We start from the raw sequence: 21,901 nt of genomic DNA, 5'->3' as shown, positions 1-21,901 counted from the left end.
AAATTATCGTGCCTTCATCATCCGTTCATTTTCCAATCTACTTGCTTACTTTCTCTTCAATGGCATATCCCAAAGAATTTAATGTTATTGCAGGAGGTTTACCCTGTCTCCTTTTACTATCTCTAAATTTTACACCATATCCCAATTTTATTTTTACCGTCTTATATTATACATGTGTGTCAACATACATAAGTGTATGTACGTTTGTCCGTGCATATATCTCCAAAACTTTAGATCAGCTCGCAATTTTTAGGTGGAGTAGCTATAGGTATAATCCAACTTAGAGATCAGTGCAGGTTTTATCAAAATCAGTGCAGTAATTTTTGCCCCTTTTAAACCCTCTAAGGGTAGAATTATCGTAGGTACAATAAGTCGTTGGGTATCATTTGATTCATTCAGTAGTTTCAGAGTGATATCCCATCAACAAAAATACTATATAATACTGACAGACAAAAAAAACTTGAAACTATTACAAGTATAATTTGTCGTAATAACAAAAATATAATTCGTCTGAGCACATTAAAATTACGAAATGACTTACGATTGTCTATGCTACTTTATTATCTGTAATCGGTAATTGACAAATGTGGTGACAGTTAACGTCAATTAATTGTCACTTTTTGTTGCGCCAGGCAGGATGTGTAGAATTTTTAATCATTAATTAATTTATATTTTCTTCTAGTTAAATAATGTTATCTTAGGGAGATAATGAGTGTGCTCCGCATTCAATTCCTCACAGTCTCTCTGTGAAGTGAGCTCACGGAAACGTGACGCCCAATACATAAACGATGGTGGTCTCGTGAGGAATACCGCATTGTGAAATCGTCATTGTTTTCGCACAAATAGTTATTATGATTGTTATGTAATTGTTGTTATTTTATTATTGGCGATCATTGAAGCTGACAATGAAGGCCGTCGCGTTGATCAGCGGCGGGAAGGACAGCTGCTACAACATGATGCAGTGCATCGGTGCCGGGCATAGCATCGTGGCGCTGGCCAACCTCCAACCTGTTTACAAAGGTTACTTCTGACGTTTACAACTATTTACACATCATGTCTATTGTATTTAGAGTTGCACTCACTTTTTTATTTAAGTATTATTTAAATTAAATTCTGTCGTAACTTTTTTCGGTCTCAGGTTTATTAAAATTAGTTAAATTTATGAACTCTTCATTTTACAAACAAAGAAACATGTTATTTTAATGTTCAATACATTTTAATAATATGTTTCACTAATAAAAATCTTGGTAAACAATATGCCATGCCATTTTCTTGTAAGAAAAAAGCATCATAGACTTCTTAATAATAATCTAATATTAAGTCAGAAATGATGTATAGGAATTTCACTAATATCACTCAAATATATCAGTCTGTTTATTTTAATATATATTATATATCCTGTTACAAATATAAGAAAATATTTGTGCTTTTTTGTATAAATGTATTAAAACAAACATACACATGTTTGGAGAGTAGCCAAATAATAAATATCTTAGTAGATTACACTTGTCACATCAGTTAATAAGTGTCAGATTTTTGTATGCAGATAAATACAATTAATTAATATAATTTTCTGCATTAATGTTAATTAATATAAAACAATTAGCTAGCAAAATATTTAATGAATAAAAATTAGATTTAAGGAATAGTTTTGAAAGTCAAGAGATTCAAATTTCCAGAGTGATGATAGATAGAAATCATCACAGAAATGGGTAGAATTAACACATACCTTTTCCAAGTAAGCCTGCTTCCATCTTAGACTGCATTGTCACTCAAGATCATGTGAGATAGCAGTCAAGGGCTAACTTGTCTTGAATAAATAAAAAAATGCACCACAAAATATTCTTACTTCTACCTTATTTTGTGGTTGTTTATTATGAATATTATTTAAACGGGTAAATACCACGATAAAACAATGAGATTTTTAATGTCAATATTTTGACCCAGTTGCATGGATTGTGGTCACGGCGGGACTGATGTTGAGAGATGCGAAGTTGATAGCTGCTAGGGGCAGAATAATCTACCCTCTTTCTCTTTTATGCTTAAAGTCATTGCCAATATTTAAAAAAAAAACAATTTGATAACAGAGTATTTCTTTCAGATGAAATGGACAGTTACATGTATCAAACAGTTGGTCACCATGGCATTGATCTGTATGCGGAGGCTATGGGCCTGCCCCTGTATAGGGCGAAAATATCTGGTGTGGCAGTGGACCAAGGCAGAAACTATGAGCCAACAGATAATGATGAAGTGGAAGATTTATATAGACTGTTGTCAAAAATTAAGGTAATTATTATTTTTCCTATATTTATAACTCTACATAAGATTAACAATTAAATCAGGAACATAAAATGCCTAATATCTTATCTATACTAATATATAAAGCTGAAAAGTTTGTTTGTTTGTTTGAACTAATCTCGGGAACTACTGGTCTGATTTGAAAAATTCTTTTAATGTTAGATAGCCCATTTATCAAGGAAGACTACAGGCTATATATTATCCCCGTACTCCTGCGTGAACGAGAACCACGCGGGCGGATCCGCGCGGCGTCAGCTAGTTTGATTTAAAACTCTTCTAAGCTTGCTACTAGCGGACGCCCGTGACTTTGTCCGCCGTTAGACCTCCGTAATCCTTAGGCCCTGTCACAAGATCTGGTCTAAGCAGATGTCTACTAACGATATACTACCTCCCTGCCAAATTTCATCTTTCAAAGGGTTTTGCGATTTTGTGATGACCTTACGCTTTTATAATATCTAGATTTAATTTTGCTAGAATTTTACTAATTACTGTTTCATTCTATTTAACAAGTGAATAAAATTTTATTATAAAAGGAATATAATGTTTCTCCTAACTATGATTTATTTGCCTATAAGTTACCTATTCACTCTTGATTTAAAGATATGCTACTTGCTACTTACTTTGTATCATTCATACTTTCTGAGATTATTGTAAACATTTTTTTGTATTTATTAAATTGTATTTTTTTGTGTGTATGGTTGTATAAATATACACTTCTTTTCAGAATGAATTAGATATAGAAGCAGTGGCATGTGGAGCCATTTTGTCTGATTACCAAAGAATAAGAGTGGAAAATGTGTGAGTATTCATATTTTGATTACATAATAAGGTTCATTTAAGCTAGTCTTTTAATATTATTTTTGGCTAAAACTAAATGTTCTAACTTTTCCTACCCTCAAAATCCAAATCAAAATCAAAACTGAAATTTGGCTATCAATATTTATTTATTTATACTGGGTGCTGGGGAGTATTTCCCATGACTCTGGGGTTATATTCTGTACTAAAATATTGTGAAGTAAACTGCATGCCTGAGAATTTTCTTAATTCTTTATGTGTGTGAAGTCTGCCAATCTGCATTTTGCCAGTGTGGTGTCTCAGAATGAATTGTTCTCAACAGTGAGCTGAATATGGGTTGTCAATGATGATCATTAATCTTTATTTTGCATCTTTCTCTTAACTTTTGTCTTATCATATGCTATCTGTTACTATATGCTATCTTTTATTTAAATACTATGAGAAAATGTAATATATGTTTAAGCTAAGATGTTCTTTTAGATGTCAGAGGCTAGGTCTAGTGTCACTTGCATACCTGTGGAGAAGGAACCAAAAAGAGCTGCTGCAAGAAATGATAGCCAGTGGCGTTGAAGCCATCATTATCAAGGTCTATATTGTTGTATTTGTACATTTAACTTATCTTCTATACTTATAATAAATCTGTAGAGAGGTTGATTCTGTACATGAAATATATTTCCAAAATAACTATCAGGGGGTGATTAGTGATCGATACTGATGCCAAAAATGCAATCAGTAAAATTTTTGTCTGTCTGTATGTTTGTTATAGAAAGAAAAACTACTTGACGGATTTTATGCTTAGTATAATTGTTCTTCATACTCCTGGGCAGGTTATACTATACTTCTCATCACTCTACGATCAATAGGAGCAGAGCAGTGACAGTTACATCGACTTTAACGCGGACAAAGTCGCAGGTATCCGCTAGTATTATATATGTAAATATAGCCGTGATAGTTCAGTAGATAAGACCCCTGATTCTAAACCAGCATACCAGAGACTTTTCTTAATTCTCTGCATATGCAAAGTCTGCCAATCCGCATTGGGCCAGCGTGGTGGACTATTGGCCTAGAGGAGACTCAAGCTCACCACTGAGCCGAATATGGGCTGATAATGATGATATATGTAAAGTAAATAATGTCTATAACCGCCATTCTTACTAGCATTATTAATGCAAAAGTATATAACGTTTGTGTTGCTTCACACATTAAGCTGTCACTTGTCAGGGCTACAGAGAGTTTTATTTAAAAAAAATATCTTAAAGGAATACAATTTTATGACTGCGAGCGAAGTCGCTCTTAAAAAATAAATAACTGACGAAGTTAGATGAATATTGAAATGGTGATTAAATTGGTACGTAAAATATAACAAAATCAATGTCGAGAACTCATGTTTCTTCAAATATGAGAAATATGATCAATGAAGTTATGATAAGATAAATTAAATCATGTTAATTCACGTTTTAATTTCTCGCGCAGATTACGAACAATTTTTTTGAGTGTCCCATTTTGATGAATCAACTCCTAATTTTACCCCAATCTTCGCTTAATCCACTTGTGTAAGCCGCTTGAAAATCCGTAATGTAGATCCAGAGTTTAGTGGGAACAGAGGTGTTGTATTTTCCGAACGAATGTACGCACAAAAACGAAACCCTTATAACGGAACACTTTTCTACCTTCCTTTCTAATTTGTTTGCTGGTAAACAGTACACATCGAGTACCTAGGGCTGTGTATAGTAAGACATACAAAGAATTTGTGTTGTTTCCTTTAATATTTATTAGTAAGACAGTGTGTCAATTTGTTCTACAGTGTCGTATGTCTAATAATGCTTACATAGACGGTACATAGCTACTGTATGAATGTGTTGCGTACTTAAATATTGTCCCATCGATCATTTTGTTAACTTTTAACATTTGGATAGACACACGATAAGCGATATCATAATTATACTTACATATCTATGTAAATGTGGAGATACTAGCCTAGAGTATAACATGTATCTACCTAGTGGGATACATAGGTCAAGAATTAATTGTATAAATTGTATACAACCCCCCACATTCAAGTCAATGTCAATGTCTTAGAAAGTTCTTCTGCCCTCCCTACGTCTATCCCTTGGGCTCTCGACTCTGATAGAAAGAGGTTCTGTGCTCGTCCTAACATACGCTGCTACGGTTCATTTAAAAAGTAAATACACAATTTGGCTAGAGAGAGGCTTCGGCCATGGCTAGTTACCACCGCAAAGGCGTACCGCCATGCGATTTAGCGTTCCGTTACGATGTCGTATAGCATCATAACTTACTATCAGTTGAGATTGTAGTCAAGGGCTAACTTGTAAAGAATAAAAAAAACAATAAAGAAGAACTTTTTTTACAATTTGTGCGTATAGCGCATACCCTAGTTAAAACCTTTATACACGCTATTGGTCCATAGCGTCTTCGCCGCCGCCGATTCGTGATGTTTGTTTCCTTACATCATCAAGACTTGAAAAAAAAAACGCTCGAAACTGCGTTTTATTAGTAGATAGTAGGTATTCATAGATCATAAGGTACGGAGGAAGTCGCGAGTTATAGTAGGTCTAGGTAAATAGGTAATATGACCTTATTTATGAGTTACGAGTGTATCTATCAATTATCTTGCCGGCCATGCATTAACGGATGCACTTTAGACCTGTTAATCTAGTCTACCTACTCAAATAGGTACTAATATACGATACGAATGTGTTCTTAATTACCCTATAGTTAACATAGTACATTGTTTGCTATAGCAAAGATAGGTAAATATGATGATACTTATACCTACCGAATAAAATTACGAAACAAATGAATATTAGGCCAATAGATCTTTTTTTTTAATTCTTTACAAGTTAGCCCTTGACTACAATATCACCTGATGGTAAGTGATAAAGCAATCTAAGATGGAAGCGGACTAACTTGTTAGGAGGAGGATGAAAATCCACACCCCTTTCTTCGCTTGGCTTAAAGTTACTACGTGATCCATTGCCACATAGTTTGACCCATAGATTTAAGAGTCAGTACGGAATGGTTTGACCAGAGGGCCTAGTGGCAGTTTGATACTGTAACCATCGCGTTAACGTAAACGCGAATTTCTAAGGAATTGAAACAGCACCATCTAGTGGCACTACTGTACAACTGTTTCAATTCCATACAAATTCGCGTTTACGTCAACGCGATAGTAACAGTATAAAAATATTGAAAACTCCCACTAGGCACACAGAATTACGGGATAGTGGAAGATAACCAATTAAATTATTCGTTCATTTAAAATTCAAACCAAATTCAAATATCATCATAATAAATTTATAATAATTCAATCCGCTTTTTTTTTTCTTAAAATCTGATATGCGACGATCTGATAGCCAATATCAAATTCCTTAGGTATCTGATTTAGTTGCAATGGTGTATTATCTTACCGTTCGTTCTATTGATTTGCGGTTATTGCGGTTCAGTTGGAAATTAAATTATATATTCCTAAGCCTTTGGTGTTTGAAATTGTAGGTTTTCTGTTATAGATAGCTACATAATAAATGTTTTCAATATTTCGTTACTCTTACAAAACACCTATTCTTCTCTGGATCCCCTCGCCTTTTTTATTTTTATAATAAGCTCGCGCTTGACCACGATCTCACCTGATGGTAAGTGTACATGTGGGCTAAGGTGGAAAGCGCTTGTCTAGAAGATGTCTATTCACTCTCATCTTAAAGATGCCCAGAATTAGGATTAGATAAGAATTAGGAAATACTGAGTTCGTGAGAGAATTTACTTATCCATGCGTATAAGAAACGAAGAAGCAAGTCGCTTTGAAAGAGTCCTAGGGATGTCAATGGCGTAGAAATGGAAACCTACCCTGTGTCTTGCAGTTTTGCCTCTAAAGTAAGTTAAGTCTATGTTACAATCTGTAAGATTGCTGAAATGGGCTGGTCCAATAGGCCACAAGAGTAGAGAAATAGAGGCGTCAGAGGTAGTGAAAATATAGCAAGCTGCAGCTAAACACAGGGAAAGGTGGAAATCATTAGAGGGAGCTTTTACCCTTACAGAGCTATCACACTAGTGGATTGCGAGCGTTTTAAAGCGGAACGGGCTCCAAACGGGTACGTTAAGTTACGGTTGTACGACCTTTTTGGCTCTTGTAATCAAATAGTAAAAAAAAAGTAATACAAGAGCCAAAAAGGTCGTACAATTACGATTTAAATCGTACATCGGTACGATCGAGTAATCTAAATCGTACGCAAAATTTACGACCTGTTCAAATCTTAGACCCATCGTCATAACGAACTAAAAATATTAACTAGTCGACGAAAAATGGGATGAATTGTTAGTTAGGAAAGAAAAATACAAACAATTTTTAGCCAGAAATCTGATTTTTTTTAATAAATTTTAATCAATAAAACAGCAGTGTTTTCTCGTCAGAATCCATTTTGTTACTTTGTAAAAATTCGACTCTGTTTTAGAAATGTACTTAGTATTTAAGATTATATATATTATGTAATTGTTATTTTAAAATCTGCGGCCGACTGCCGACAACTTTTATGGTAGGTTAGGACTTTCTTAGGATTCGCTGCGATGTAATTATCGTAACTTGTATACCATTTTTTCTACTATAGGTGGCAGCCTTAGGTCTCGATCCACGGGTTCACCTGGGAATGACGATCAAAGACATCCAGCCTCATATTCTAGTCATGCAGGAGAAGTATGGACTCAACGTGTGCGGTGAGGGCGGGGAGTATGAGACCTTCACGCTCGACTGCCCGCTGTTTAGGAAGAAACTAGTTATGTGAGTATTTACCTTATGAACATTTGTCAAAGTCCGGCCGCTCAGGGATTGTGACTCTGACAGATCGTGCGAATGGAACAAAGATATTGCAGTTGCCTCGTTTTTTTCTATCTCTCTCACATGTTACATCGCCGACCTATCAGAAACGCAATTTCTGAGCGGCCGGAATTTAATAATCTCTGTATTAGGTACACTAGCGGATGCCACGCGATTCCACCCGCGTTGTGTCCGTTCCCGTAGGTAATGAAAATATAGCCTATAAAGGTATAGTTTCTCGGTAGCTTCCCAACAGTGAAAGAATTTTTCATATTGTTTCAGTACCTTCGGTGCTTATTCAATGCAAACAAACAATCAAATCTTTCCTCTATATATACTTCATTTGCGTGAAATTCTGTTTTTTTTTTACAAATCCCGCGAGAAACCTTGAAATTTCTGGGATAAAAAGTATGTTCCATCCCATCCCCCCATGTTCTGCTCCAAGCTCAACTTTGTCTCTATACCGAATTTCATCCATATTAGTTCAGTGGTTTAGCAGTGGTAAAATAACTGTTAGACAGACATACTTACGCCTTTATAATATTAGTGTGGATTAGCTTTGCTGGCAGAGATTAAAGACTTTCTTACAAACCTAAATTCCCTTACTAATAATGCGAACATAGTTGTAAAATTTGTTTTGAATCAGTCTTAACTGCACTAATACTTTACACGTGCCAGCGTTTAGTTTTGGATTTTTTTAACTCTCACCGTTTGGTGAACATTATAGACGGAGAGAACCTGAAGCCCAGACCTTCCTCATTTTATAAAAGTTGAAAGTTCGTCAGCTCATGCTCCTATCATAAGTAATTATGGAGGTTCCAGGTTTTAAGGAACCAAACTGTCAACCGTCTAGCGAACGGTTGCCATGAAGCTAAGTGTCTGGCGAATAGGGATATCATTTCTCATAATATGCTGATAAAAATTTGAAAAAACCGCTTTGAAAAATATAGATTTTCCGTCTGAGTTAAGCTCTTGTTGCGACAGGATGTGTATCAATGATAGTCATAGGAACATAATCGATGAATTGTACAGTAGAATAATTCAAGCGCTTCAGAAGGCAGCGATAGCCAGCAACCAGCCAAGAAAGGTCAGGAAGGGAAAGCATATATTTGGGTGGAATAAATATGTGAAACATGCTCACAGGGAGGCTCGCAATAAGTTCTTTACGTGGAAACAGTATGGTATGCCCTTGGTTGGAAAAAAGTATCAAGACATGAAAGACAGTAAAAGAGTTTTCAAGAACAAACTAAAATTCTGTCAGAGTAATATAGAGAAAATACAAATGGATAAATTGGCAGAGCGACATATACAAAAAGATTTCAAAAATTTTTGGAAAGAAACTAATAAATTAAATCCTAAATCGAGCCTCCCTGTGAGTGTGGATGGACAGACGGATGCGGAACGTATAGCCAATATATTTAAGGAACACTTTAGAGTTCGATCAACATTACAACAGGACCGGCAGGTAACAGGAAATAAAGTGCCTAGCTCTAGTTCTGTGCTCTCATTCAGTGCTAAGGAGGTGAAGCTTGTTATAAATAGCCTAACAAAGGGAAAGAGTCCAGGACATGACGGTTTGGGTGTGGAACACCTGTTGTTTGCTGGTCCTCACCTCTATCGTGTTCTCGCGATGCTCTATACGTTTTGCATACAGCACTCTTATCTTCCTGCAGATCTAATGAAGTCCATAGTTGTGCCAGTAATTAAAAATAAAACGGGGGATATTTCGGACAAATTAAATTATAGACCAATATCCTTGGCTGCGATACTGGGCAAGGTGTTTGATGGTTTGCTTGACCGCCAGCTTAGTGGATACTTGAAATTAAACGATGCACAGTTTGGATTTAGAAGTGGGTTGTCTACTGAAAGTGCTATAATGGCACTCAAGCAAACTGTCAGATACTATACGGACAGAAAAACTCCCATTTATGCAGCTTTTCTTGACCTTTCGAAAGCATTTGATCTAGTTTGCTATGAAAAATTGTGGACAAAATTAGAAGACCTAAATGTACCTGTAGAGTTAATAAATATATTGAGATTCTGGTACAGTTCACAAACAAATCGTGTCAAATGGGCTGGTGTCTATTCAGACGCTTACCTGCTGGAATGTGGAGTTAGACAGGGTGGATTGACATCTCCTGCTCTGTTTAATGTCTACATTAATGAACTAATTGATGAACTCCGCAGTACTAGAATCGGATGCTCAATTGATGGTATAGTAATTAATAATCTTAGCTATGCAGACGATATGGTTCTGTTGAGTCCATCAATTAATGCACTTAGGAAGCTGCTGAAGATATGTGAGTCATATGCTGCGTCACACGGACTCATATACAATATTAAAAAAAGCGAACTCTTAGTATTTCAGAGTAAGGGATGCGCCTTAAATTATATTTCTCCAGTGACTCTTAACGGTATGCCGCTAAAAAGAGTCACAGAGTTCAAATACTTAGGGCACATTGTAACGGAGGACTTGTCTGATGTTAATGACATAGAAAGGGAGCGCAGGGCGCTGGCAGTCCGATGCAATATGTTAGCCCGCAGGTTTGCACGGTGTAATATGGACGTAAAACTGACCCTATTTAAGGCATACTGTCAAACATTTTACACATGCAGCTTGTGGGTGACATATACGCAAAGGGCCTATAGCGACCTGCGAGTCCAATACAATAATGGGTTTAGGACACTGATGGGGCTGCCGCGTTACTGCAGTGCATCACTGATGTTTGCTGAAGCGCATACAGATGACTTTTATGCTATAATGCGAAAAAGAGCAGCATCAGTTATGCACAGAATGCGCGAGAGCTCCAACAGCATATTAAAAACGCTGGTGGAAAATGGTGGAAATCCATTTTTGAAGCACTGGGTGCACTTGCATATGCACTCACGGTGCTTCATAAATGGTAGATACTGTCATTACTAACACACTAACATATTTTAATTTAGTTTTTTCAAGTACCTATAACTACTAATATTACTAACAATAGGATATTAAAAATTAATCAATTGAATGTAATTTATGGATTTTATTATCTGAAATAAAGATTTATTATTATTATTATAAAAATATGCTAAAAATGTAATGTTCAGGGTCTGGATCTTTGAAAACTGCTATCTCCTAAAGCCACCATAGTCCATACTTCATAGTTGGTTACGGTACTCTAGGAGCATGAGCTGACAAACTTTCTGACGAAGGTCTAACCGTCGCTGGCTCTCTGTCTATAAGTGCTGACAATGTTGTGGTTGTCAACAGAGACGAATCTGAAATGGTGATTCACACCGAGGACCCCGTAGCGTCCGTCGGTTATCTCAACCTAAAGTTACACTTAGAAGATAAAGGGAACTATGAAACAATCAAACTACCTCCAACAGTGAGAAACTCATTAGATTTTGTAAAAGACTTGAGCGATACGGTGTTTAGCGACATAAGTGATATAGAACTGAGCGAGACAGAACTAGAGTCAATAGAGAAACTGGAGAAAGTTGAGAAGATAAAGAACAATGAAATACACCCATTGCTGACGTACTCGGGTGATAATGTTGAGGCATTAAACTCTAGTGACAGCGAAGAAGTTGAAGGCGGGTATTACTATGACGAGATGCACGATCCTAGTGAAATACACCCAATTTCGGATCACAGAACAATATATGGGAACAGACATGGGTGGTATTTCATTGGAGGCATAGTTGGTGAGGGTGTCGATACAGCGGTAGCGACAAAGGACGCTATGAAGAAACTCATTAGTAGGTAAACTTGTGTAAGAGCTTTTTTTTCTGTGCCAGTATGTTACGCGTTCAATGTTGCCAGCATGACAATAATTAACGAGATATGTGGGAATATTTAAGAGGATGAATACCATTTAAATATTAACATGCAAAATTTCACAATTACTTTAATAAAGTATGTCTTAACGTAAATATTGCCATGTGTTTCGTTAAAATAAATGCCCATGTTATTTTATATTTATAATATAATGTAAATTTTAATTTTAATACATTTTATTAAAGATTTATACATTCTATAAATAATAATTCACACATAGTTTATTAATGCAAAATCTCTCTGTATCTTTGAAGCTATCAATATACGTACTGCAGTATAAAATTAGATTTGATAGTGAGCAATCAGTGACAGTAAAGAAATGTGTATGTGTGGTGTGGGCAGTCCTAGATAAGCCTATATACTAATTAAGCATTGCTTAGGGCATCATGTCTAGGAACGAGATGCCCTCTATAGTTTTCCCGTCAAACTCCCCAACATGACATGCTAAGTGTTGTTGTTGTGGGTGATACCATCCCTCTTTAACATATGCTTGTTTTGTTATTTAATTTGCAGTAAATTTTAAAGAACCACATACAGTCGGTAGTACAGACATACATACAGACTAACTTTTGTTTTTTTGGCATTTGAAAGCATATCGTTCTGCTTGATGTTTATTGAAAAAGTCCCACATAAATCTGGGGAAATTCTAAAAAGTATGGCAACACTTTTGAGTAATTAAAGTGATGACAGATGACATAGTTTGCACTGTAGTGGTACATTTTATCTCGTACACTGTTTGTTATCTTATTAACTTTGTTATTGTTTAGGTGCAACTTATATTACTATGTAGATGCGTCAAGTAATTATGAGCTGCACGATTTGCATTATTATCATATTTAAAAAGGTAATAAAATAAATTGAATAAAAAAGATAAAATTGAAAACAATGCAGATAAAAGGAGATCATTCATTTTGGGCCCTTTTTGAAAGTGTCGGCCAACGAAAAAAAATGGCACGAATCGTTAGAACCAATCATTTGAAGTAATAGCTAATATGGCATAAAAGTTGTCAGGTGGCTCTGAACCAAATTATACAGGTTCGATGATTCGTTATTTCAATTTCCAACTTGGTTCAGAGCCCTCCTACAACTTTTATGCCATATTAGCTATTGCTCCAAATGGTTAATTCTAACGAGTCGTGCCATTTTTTTTTTTGTTGGCCGGCACTTTCAAAGAGCCCAGAAATGTTTGGAGCGTGAATGATCTCCTTTAACAATAATAAAGCCTCAATATGTAAACAATTCGGGATAATTTAAATATTTATTGTAGTACACACTCTGTACATACTCCTAACATAAGCCCTCAATATAACGTTACCACATAAATCTTTTATCTGTATCATATATTGATTTTTTACGTCATTACTATTCACTCACCTTCAACTTGGCTACATCGCATAAAGTAGAATTTACCTTTAAACCATTCAACTTTAAACATAGTTTCCCTTTGATTTTGGAGACCTAAGGCTTATCCTCAAGTCTAATACCCATGCCTCATGCCTAATACCCTCAGAGTTTGTACAGACTACTTTAGTATTTTAGTTGGGTACAAAAAAAATTTGGATTTACCGTCCAAAAATCGTTTGTACTCGACTAAAATACTAAAGTAGTACCTACGAATTAGACCTCAATGATACAATAAAGTACAGCAAAGTGTTCATTTACAAGAGCGGCCGCTGCTACCGACGACTGCAGTTGGCGACGTCTCGGCGGCAGGAGACAGCGTCGCGGACTGCAGTCAGCGACATCTCGGCGGCAGCCAACGGGAGTCGACTGCAGTGGGCGACCACCGCCGACCGCCGCCGGGAGTCGACTGCGGTCGTCAGTAGATTTGCCGCTCGTGTAAATGAACCCTAATGCCATTACAACCTATGCTATGACATTACACCGTATCTTTAGACACAATACAGTGTTTTATAATCATGAGGTCAAATGAGGTCGCACATTTTTTTTTTTTTTTAAAAACCCTGAGAAATGCATTAATATATATCTAGTGTTTCTAGCAAATAGTAGGGGACTAAGACAAAGAACTGACTTCTCAAAAGTGGATAACATTTAGATGTATTATAGTGCGGTAGAGCAATGCACAATCAGAATATATACCAAAGTGTTACAAACAAACTGACACGCCAAAACAATTTCAGACTTACTCGAGTCTGAAAACCTGCAGCTACACGACGTGTGTTCTGTGAACATATATATGCGTGATATGGAGCAATACGCGGCGCTGAACAGGGTGTACGTTGATACGTTCTCGTTCCCGAACCCGCCCACCAGAGTGTGCGTACAGTGCCCTCTGCCGAGCGACGTTGGACTTATATTAGACGGGGTAAGTACACTTTGTGATCCAATCCTACTTGTAAAAAGAAGAAAGAAAGAAATGCACTTTATTGTACACCAAATACAATAGATGCAAAAAAATTACAACCTAACCTAACCTAACCTAACCTAACCTAACCCAACCTAACCTAACAAGCCATCTCTTCCAGACAAACTAATGAAGAAACTAATAATAAAAATTATAAAGACTGTATATAGAATTCATAGAGAAAAGGAAATAAAATCCACGAATGACTCAGTAGTCCATTCCTATAAATTGAGTCAGTCCCAAAGCTGGTCATTTTTGTAGTTTTTAAAAGATTAGGAAGTGAAATATTTTGAAGTCAAATGTACTTAAGATAGGCCATGTTATAACTAATCCTTATTGATATTATAAATGTAAATGTAGGGATATTTGTTACGCTTTTTCGCAAAAACTACTCAAGTGATTGTCATGAAACTTTGTACACATTCTTGGATGTATTAGAAATAACATAGGCTAAGGTAGGGGTAGGGTAGGAGTTAGATAGGGCTAGGGATTAACGCGGACGAAGTCGCGGGTGTCCGCTATTATATTGTTATACAACAAACATTTATTCCTGAATCTATGTAGATTAATTTCATTTATTGATTTTAGGTTGCTTACAAAGCGGTCAACAATAACCAGGACAGCGACGGGATTTTAAAGGAACGCATGACGATGCACGTCCAAGGCATATCGCATTGGGCGCCAGCGAATATTGGACCATACAGTCAAGCTTTTAAGGTATAATACTGTTTCATCATCTCCTTACCCTTATCCCACTTAAGTGGGGTCGGAAAAATATGTCAATCTTTTCCATTCGTTTCTATTACTCGTCAACTCATCATCCACTCCTTTTACACACATGTCTTCTTTCACACAATCCAACCATCTCTTCTTTGGCCTTCCTCTCCTCTTATGACCTTCCACTTGCACATTCAAAATTTTTCTAGTAATATGACTTTCCTCTCTACGCATTACATGTCCATACCATGGTATAATACTGTTTATAGAAACAAATTTTACAGTTATTTAGACGTCTGCCACAATTCCGCACAAAAACAATTCGAGTAAAGTTATCCAAATACACCCTTCAAAAATTCTGATTCACCTATTCAAACATTTTTCTCAGCAGAACTTTACCACAATGGTAAAGTTATCCAAATACATTCTACATACATTGTACTTTCTTCAACAATACTGATGCACCCATCCAATCCTTCCCCTCAACAATTTTGGTTAACTCATCCAAACACTTCCCTCGACGATTCTGATTCACCTATCCAATCATTCCCTCAACAATTCTGGATAACTCATCCAAATACTTCCTAGGACAATTCTGAATCACCTATGCAAACATTCCCCTCAACAATTCTGAATCCAACTACTTCTCTCTACAATTCTGATTCACCTATGCAAATATTTTTTCCTCACAACAATTCCTCAGCATTCCTCAGCAACTCTGGTAAAGTTATCGAAATACTTTCTTCAACAATACTAATACCCCAAACATTCCCCTAATCAATTCTGATACATTTTAGCCTCTACCACATAAATTGCTTGCAATCCAATCATTCTGTTCATCAATTCTTGACAACAATCCAAGTGATCCTTAACAATCCTGGTACCGTTGATCATACGCTCCAAAAATTCAGCTCATAAACTTTTAACCAACTTGCAGTAAGATTATGTCCCATGGTTCATAGGTGGGCGAAGTTCTCGGCACGTGCGGGCAGATCGCGCTCGTGCCGGGCTGCATGCAGCTGACGGAGGGCGGCGCGCGCGCGCAGTGCTCGCTCGCGCTGCGGCACCTCACGCGCGTGTTGAGGGCGGCGCACCCTAGGGCTCACATTCGGAGCGTCGTGCAGGTGAGTTGTAGCAGCCACATGCATCATCATCATCATCATATCAGTTACTAGCGGACGCCCGCGACTTCGTCAGCGTAGAATTTAGTTTTTCACAAATCCATCGGGAACCATGGCCTTTTCCGGGATAAAAAGTAGCCTATATGTTAATCCAGACTATAATATATCTTAATACCAAATTTCAGCTAATTCGGTTCAGTGGTCGAGGCGTGAAAGAGTAACAAACATTCAAATCATTAAAATCATCAGTTTTCGCAAATCTTGGGAAACCTTGGATTTTTTTAGCCTATGTGTCAATCTAGAGTAAAATCTATTTCCATTCCAAATTGCAGCCAAATCGCTTCAGTAATAGTGGAGTTAAAGAGTAACAAACATCCAAACATACATCCAAACATCCATACAAACTTTCGCGTTTATAATATTATAGTAGGATACCTTCACTGAAGAACATAGGCTTTTTGTACGAACCAAACATCACGATCCTGAGCCGCTTGCATACAACGAATCCCTGCGACTCGCTTGATGTCATTAGTCTGCCTTTTTTAGGCACGGCATAAGCAATTTTTAAACATTAGTGATGATGGTGTCTTCTAGATCAGGGTAACAGCTGAAAATCAAAACTGTATGCTCCAGAATTTGTTCATGCAGCACAATGCTGGACATTTATCGAGGTTGTGCTTAACATGACAAAGTGGTGTTTGACGCTTCTACTATTTGAGTTTTGGTCATCAATCACTGACTTGCCCATCAGTGCTAACAACGACCAACCAACAAGGGCGACTAACGAGATAATCTCGTGAGGAGTAATAGACTTTCAAGCAATGGCGGTGCAACCGTAAATACCGCTTTCATTGCGTTGGTAAATGGGACTGGAACAACTAGCACCTCAGGTTGAGTCATCAGACCCTACAATAGTGCGCATTGTGTGTGGCCTCAGTCCAATTATAGAAGGACCTGTATCACACTCATAGTCACGAGCAAAATTGTCTGTCATTTCCTGAGTAAAACGAGCTTTTTGCCCGTTTTTTACACCATTCAACTACACAAAAACAGCTCTTTAATCGACGAACACGATTACAACTATTTAACATAGATTCTATAGAGACAGTTTTTATAATCGCATTAGATCGTTGATCATATACTTTGACAGAAAAATAACGTCTAGCGAGGCAGGCACAATTTTTTTTTTTTTAATATGTCAGAGCGTGTGCTACGTAACGGGGCGCGGCGCGGCGCGCGAGGCTCGGCGGCAGCTCGAGCGGCGCACGGCGGGCGCCATCGTGCAGTGCGCCGTGGTGCAGGCGCTGCCGCGCGCCGCCAACGTCGAGTGGCACGCCTGGGCGCACACCGACAACAACCGATTCGAATGTAACTCACTATTTTTCTTCTAAAACTTCTTTACGCTCGCTTGACTTTAGGAGTAAATTGATGAATGCGTTACGAAAAGCGCAATCGGGCTTTTAAGATGCGTGCTGCCATCTACAGGCTTAGTGAAATGGTGTTTATTATTTTAAATTATCAGTAGATGGCGTTTTTAGAGAACTTTAAAACGATTTTTAATTTCTACTTTCTATCTTCGCGCCATTCCCTGATCAGTGTCACGCTTCAAAGTGTTTGTGTGCGGGGACACTTAGGTACTTACTGAGGCTTGTATGTGTGCGCAGACGAGGAGACGGGCTGCAACGTGGGCGACTACAAGGTGGCCATCACGCGCCGCTGGAACTACGAGAACACTGTCGCCGCCATCGTGTGCTATGTCGCTACAGGTCATTGTGATTTTAGACAATACATATTGCCATAAGAAGTTTTAAAAAAAAATGTACTCTGAAAATGTTTGGATGTTATTCAAGGACTGGAGGCATAGACTATTCAGATAGGATCTGAATAGTCTATGCCTCAAGTCAGCTACCGCTGTGTCAATGATTCCCTTACGTGTTGACGCAAAATTTTGTAAAAGTAATCTACAATATACCCAACCCTGCCTTACTCCTACCCTACCCCCACCTTACCCCTACCCTAACCCTACCCATACCCTATCCTACCCTACCCCTATCTTACTCCTACCATATCGCTAACCCTAACCCTACCTTACCCCTCGCCTACCCCTATCCTATCCCTAGCGTACACCTTCCCTATCCTACCCCTACCGTACACCATCCCTATCCTACCCCTACCTCTACCCTGCCCCTACACTACCCCTACCTTATCCGTACCCTACCCTACCCCTGTCCTATCCCTACCCCTACCCTCAGCCAAATCGGTCCAGCCCTTTGTGTGGTGCAATGACCAAAGGACTATTTCCCAAGCGACTTCGATGCTAATATTATGAAGAGGTAAAGTGTGTGTGGTTGTCGGGGGTAATCTCTGGATCTACTGGACTGATTTGGAAAATTCTTTTATCAATAGCAAGCTACATTATTAGCAAGTGTCATATATTTTACCCCCGTATTCCTGACGGGAAAGGGAACCAATCGGGGGAAACCGCTTGACGTCTACTAGTATATGATAAAATCAGCTATCTTAGTACCCGTGACACAGGCTACGCTTTCTTTGGGGCTAGATGGTGAGGTGTGTATTGTCTCAATATGTTTATTTATTAAATAGTAGCTGTGCAATTGTAGGCTCGTCCCCGTCCACGAGCCAGGTGTCGTTCCCCGACGCGGCGGCGTGCGGCCGGCACCGCGCGCACGCCGCCGCCATGCCGCCGCGCGAGCTGGCCGCCGTGCTGGAGTACGCGCTGCGCAAGCTGCTCAACGACTGCCAGGAGCGCGAGCCCTGCCCCGCGCTCTACGTCAGGATATTCTACCAGGTGTCTGTCTGTAACTGTGGCTTGTCCCCGGCCACGAGCCAGGTGTCGTTCCCCGACGCGGCGGCGTGCGGCCGGCACCGCGCGCACGCCGCCGCCATGCCGCCGCGCGAGCTGGCCGCCGTGCTGGAGTACGCGCTGCGCAAGCTGCTCAACGACTGCCAGGAGCGCGAGCCCTGCCCCGCGCTCTACGTCAGGATATTCTACCAGGTGTCTGTCTGTAACTGTGGCTTGTCCCCGGCCACGAGCCAGGTGTCGTTCCCCGACGCGGCGGCGTGCGGCCGGCACCGCGCGCACGCCGCCGCCATGCCGCCGCGCGAGCTGGCCGCCGTGCTGGAGTACGCGCTGCGCAAGCTGCTCAACGACTGCCAGGAGCGCGAGCCCTGCCCCGCGCTCTACGTCAGGATATTCTACCAGGTGTCTGTCTGTAACTGTGGCTTGTCCCCGGCCACGAGCCAGGTGTCGTTCCCCGACGCGGCGGCGTGCGGCCGGCACCGCGCGCACGCCGCCGCCATGCCGCCGCGCGAGCTGGCCGCCGTGCTGGAGTACGCGCTGCGCAAGCTGCTCAACGACTGCCAGGAGCGCGAGCCCTGCCCCGCGCTCTACGTCAGGATATTCTACCAGGTGTCTGTCTGTAACTGTGGCTCGCGTCCGGCCACGAGCCAGCCCCTGTAGACAAGTGACACGTCTATTCTCTTTTTACGATCGCTGACGCTTCCAAAACGAGAAAAATGTTTGGCAATGACATTTTGCTATAGACAGGTCACGTGATCAAGATTTGTCATTCCCATACATTTTTCTAGTTATCGAAGCGTTTGCGATCGTAGAAAGAGAATCGACGTGCCACTTGGCTACACTTTTCAACAATGACAATTGTTGAACTTGTTTAACCTGTTGTTGGGTCTAAAAAATGTAATGACACTGAATACCCTTGTCTCGTTTCTTTACAGAGCCCGCGCGTAAGTTCTCATTTTTTGGGAAAATAGGACGATGTTATATTATATTCGTCTATTAATTTATCTGTCTATGAATTAGTGTATCCTCTGACATCTGTATGTTTTGGTATATCCTCTGACATTTATCTGTGTGAGTTGGTAATGCTCTGACATTTAACTGTGTGAGTTAGTATATCCTCTGACATTCAACTATGTAAGTTGGTATATTCTCTGATATTTAACTGTAAGAGTTGTTATATCCTCTGATATTTAACTGTAAGAGTTGGTATATCCTCTGACTTTTAACTGTGTTAGTTGGTATATTCTCTGACATTTAACAGTGTTAATTGGTATATCCTCTGACATTTAACTATGTAAGTTGGTATATCCTCTGACATTTAACTGTATATGTTGGTATATCCTCTGACATTTAACTGTATGAGTTGTTATATCCTCCAACTCATACAGTTAAATGTCAGAGGATATACCAACATATACAGTTAAATGTCAGAGGATATACCAACTTACATAGTTAAATGTCAGAGGATATACCAACTTACATAGTTAACTGTCAGAGGATATACCAACTCACACAGTTAAACGTCAGAGGATATACCAACTCACACAGTTAAACGTCAGAGGATATACCAACTTACATAGTTAACTGTCAGAGGATATACCAACACATACAGTTAAATGTCAGAGGATATAAAAACCCATACAGTTAAATGTCAGAGGATATAAAAACACATACAGTTAAATGTCAGAGGATATACCAACTCACACAGTTAAACGTCAGAGGATATACCAACTCACACAGTTAAATGTCAGAGTTGGTATATCCTCTGACGTTTAACTGTGTGAGTTGGTATATCCTCTGACATTTAACTGTATGTGTTTTTATATCCTCTGACATTTAACTGTATGGGTTTTTATATCCTCTGACATTTAACTGTATGTGTTGGTATATCCTCTGACAGTTAACTATGTAAGTTGGTATATCCTCTGACGTTTAACTGTGTGAGTTGGTATATCCTCTGACAGTTAACTATGTAAGTTGGTATATCCTCTGACGTTTAACTGTGTGAGTTGGTATATCCTCTGACAGTTAACTATGTAAGTTGGTATTTCCTCTGACGTTTAACTGTGTGAGTTGGTATATCCTCTGACATTTAACTGTATAAGTTGGTATATCCTCTCATGTTTAACTATATGAGTTTTATCTTCTGACTTTTAAGTATCTCTATGAGCTAATATCCTCTGACATTTAAGATGTTGTGGTCATTCTAGGTATGGGGCTCCCCTACGCCGGCGAGCATGTCCGCGTGTGCGGCGGCGGTGGGCGCTCGGCTCAACGCGCGCGTGGCGCTCACCGCCGTGCCGGTGGTGGCGCTTCACAACGCCTTCACCTTCCTCTCTATCAGCGGCCTGCGCTTGCAGGAGTGACGTCACCCGTGAGTACACACAAATACATAGTCATACACCCACACTCACTAATGCACACTTACACATAAAAACTGACGTTAGAAAAGTGTAATAATTTAGAAAAGGTTGCCTGATCTACAACATCAGGCACTTTTATCCATTAATATCGATAATATATTTCGGACTCTTATTCCATGGACTACACGAAATTGATATTGTTTATTTTTAATTTGATGAGTCAACTACCCTATTAAAGTGTTTTTCAGATAGCATGGGAACGGTGACAGTCGCCTGTATGTATGATGTAAGATGTTCATAATACGTACTACGTGAATCGCAAAAAACTTTCAAGAGTAAAAAAGAACTGTCACCCGCACCATCCTACACGAAACGAACTATAGTACTAATAATTCATACTCGTAATTCATACTGTCTGTAACTAATACAATTTGTTTATATCATTATTTTAATACTACGTTTTGTTTGCAGGTACTCAGCCCATAAAATAGGAATGCAGATGCTTTATTGCCGTTTTAAAAATATATTTGCTGAATGTTTTTCAGTCTTTATAAAATTTTGTTAATTATGCTACCGAGTTTACCATATTTTAAGTCGAAAATATATAAATTATTTTTATTGCACACGTGTTGAATTTTTTCCACCCGATATACAATATCTACATTATTAACTATATATATATATATATATTTAGTAATAATGTAAAAATCAAAAATTAAATATCACTTATCTCAAATGATGAAGGAAAAACATCGTGAGGAAACCGGTATACC

At 38.7% G+C, this 21,901-nt stretch overlaps 1 protein-coding gene across 1 annotated transcript; it reads left to right on the top strand.

Annotated features, from left to right (window-relative positions):
- The first annotated feature begins 609 nt into the window (after window positions 1-609).
- On the top strand, window positions 610-21,751 carry LOC112054202 (uncharacterized). Its single transcript, XM_052886124.1, has 14 exons — window positions 610-1,020; window positions 2,102-2,286; window positions 3,023-3,096; window positions 3,574-3,679; window positions 7,713-7,882; window positions 11,172-11,662; window positions 13,883-14,067; window positions 14,695-14,823; window positions 15,786-15,947; window positions 17,147-17,312; window positions 17,609-17,710; window positions 18,566-19,374; window positions 20,976-21,139; window positions 21,600-21,751. Exons 1-13 carry the CDS (start codon window positions 906-908, stop codon window positions 21,129-21,131), a joined length of 2,850 nt encoding a protein of 949 aa, XP_052742084.1. The 5' UTR covers window positions 610-905; the 3' UTR covers window positions 21,132-21,139; window positions 21,600-21,751.
- Window positions 21,752-21,901: the final 150 nt, after the last annotated feature.

This window comes from Bicyclus anynana, chromosome 16 (assembly GCF_947172395.1).
Source record: "Bicyclus anynana chromosome 16, ilBicAnyn1.1, whole genome shotgun sequence".
NCBI classification, from domain to species: Eukaryota; Metazoa; Arthropoda; class Insecta; order Lepidoptera; family Nymphalidae; genus Bicyclus; species Bicyclus anynana.
The sequence above is the reverse complement of the archived record's forward strand: the minus strand, read 5'-3'. Positions and strand labels throughout refer to the sequence as shown.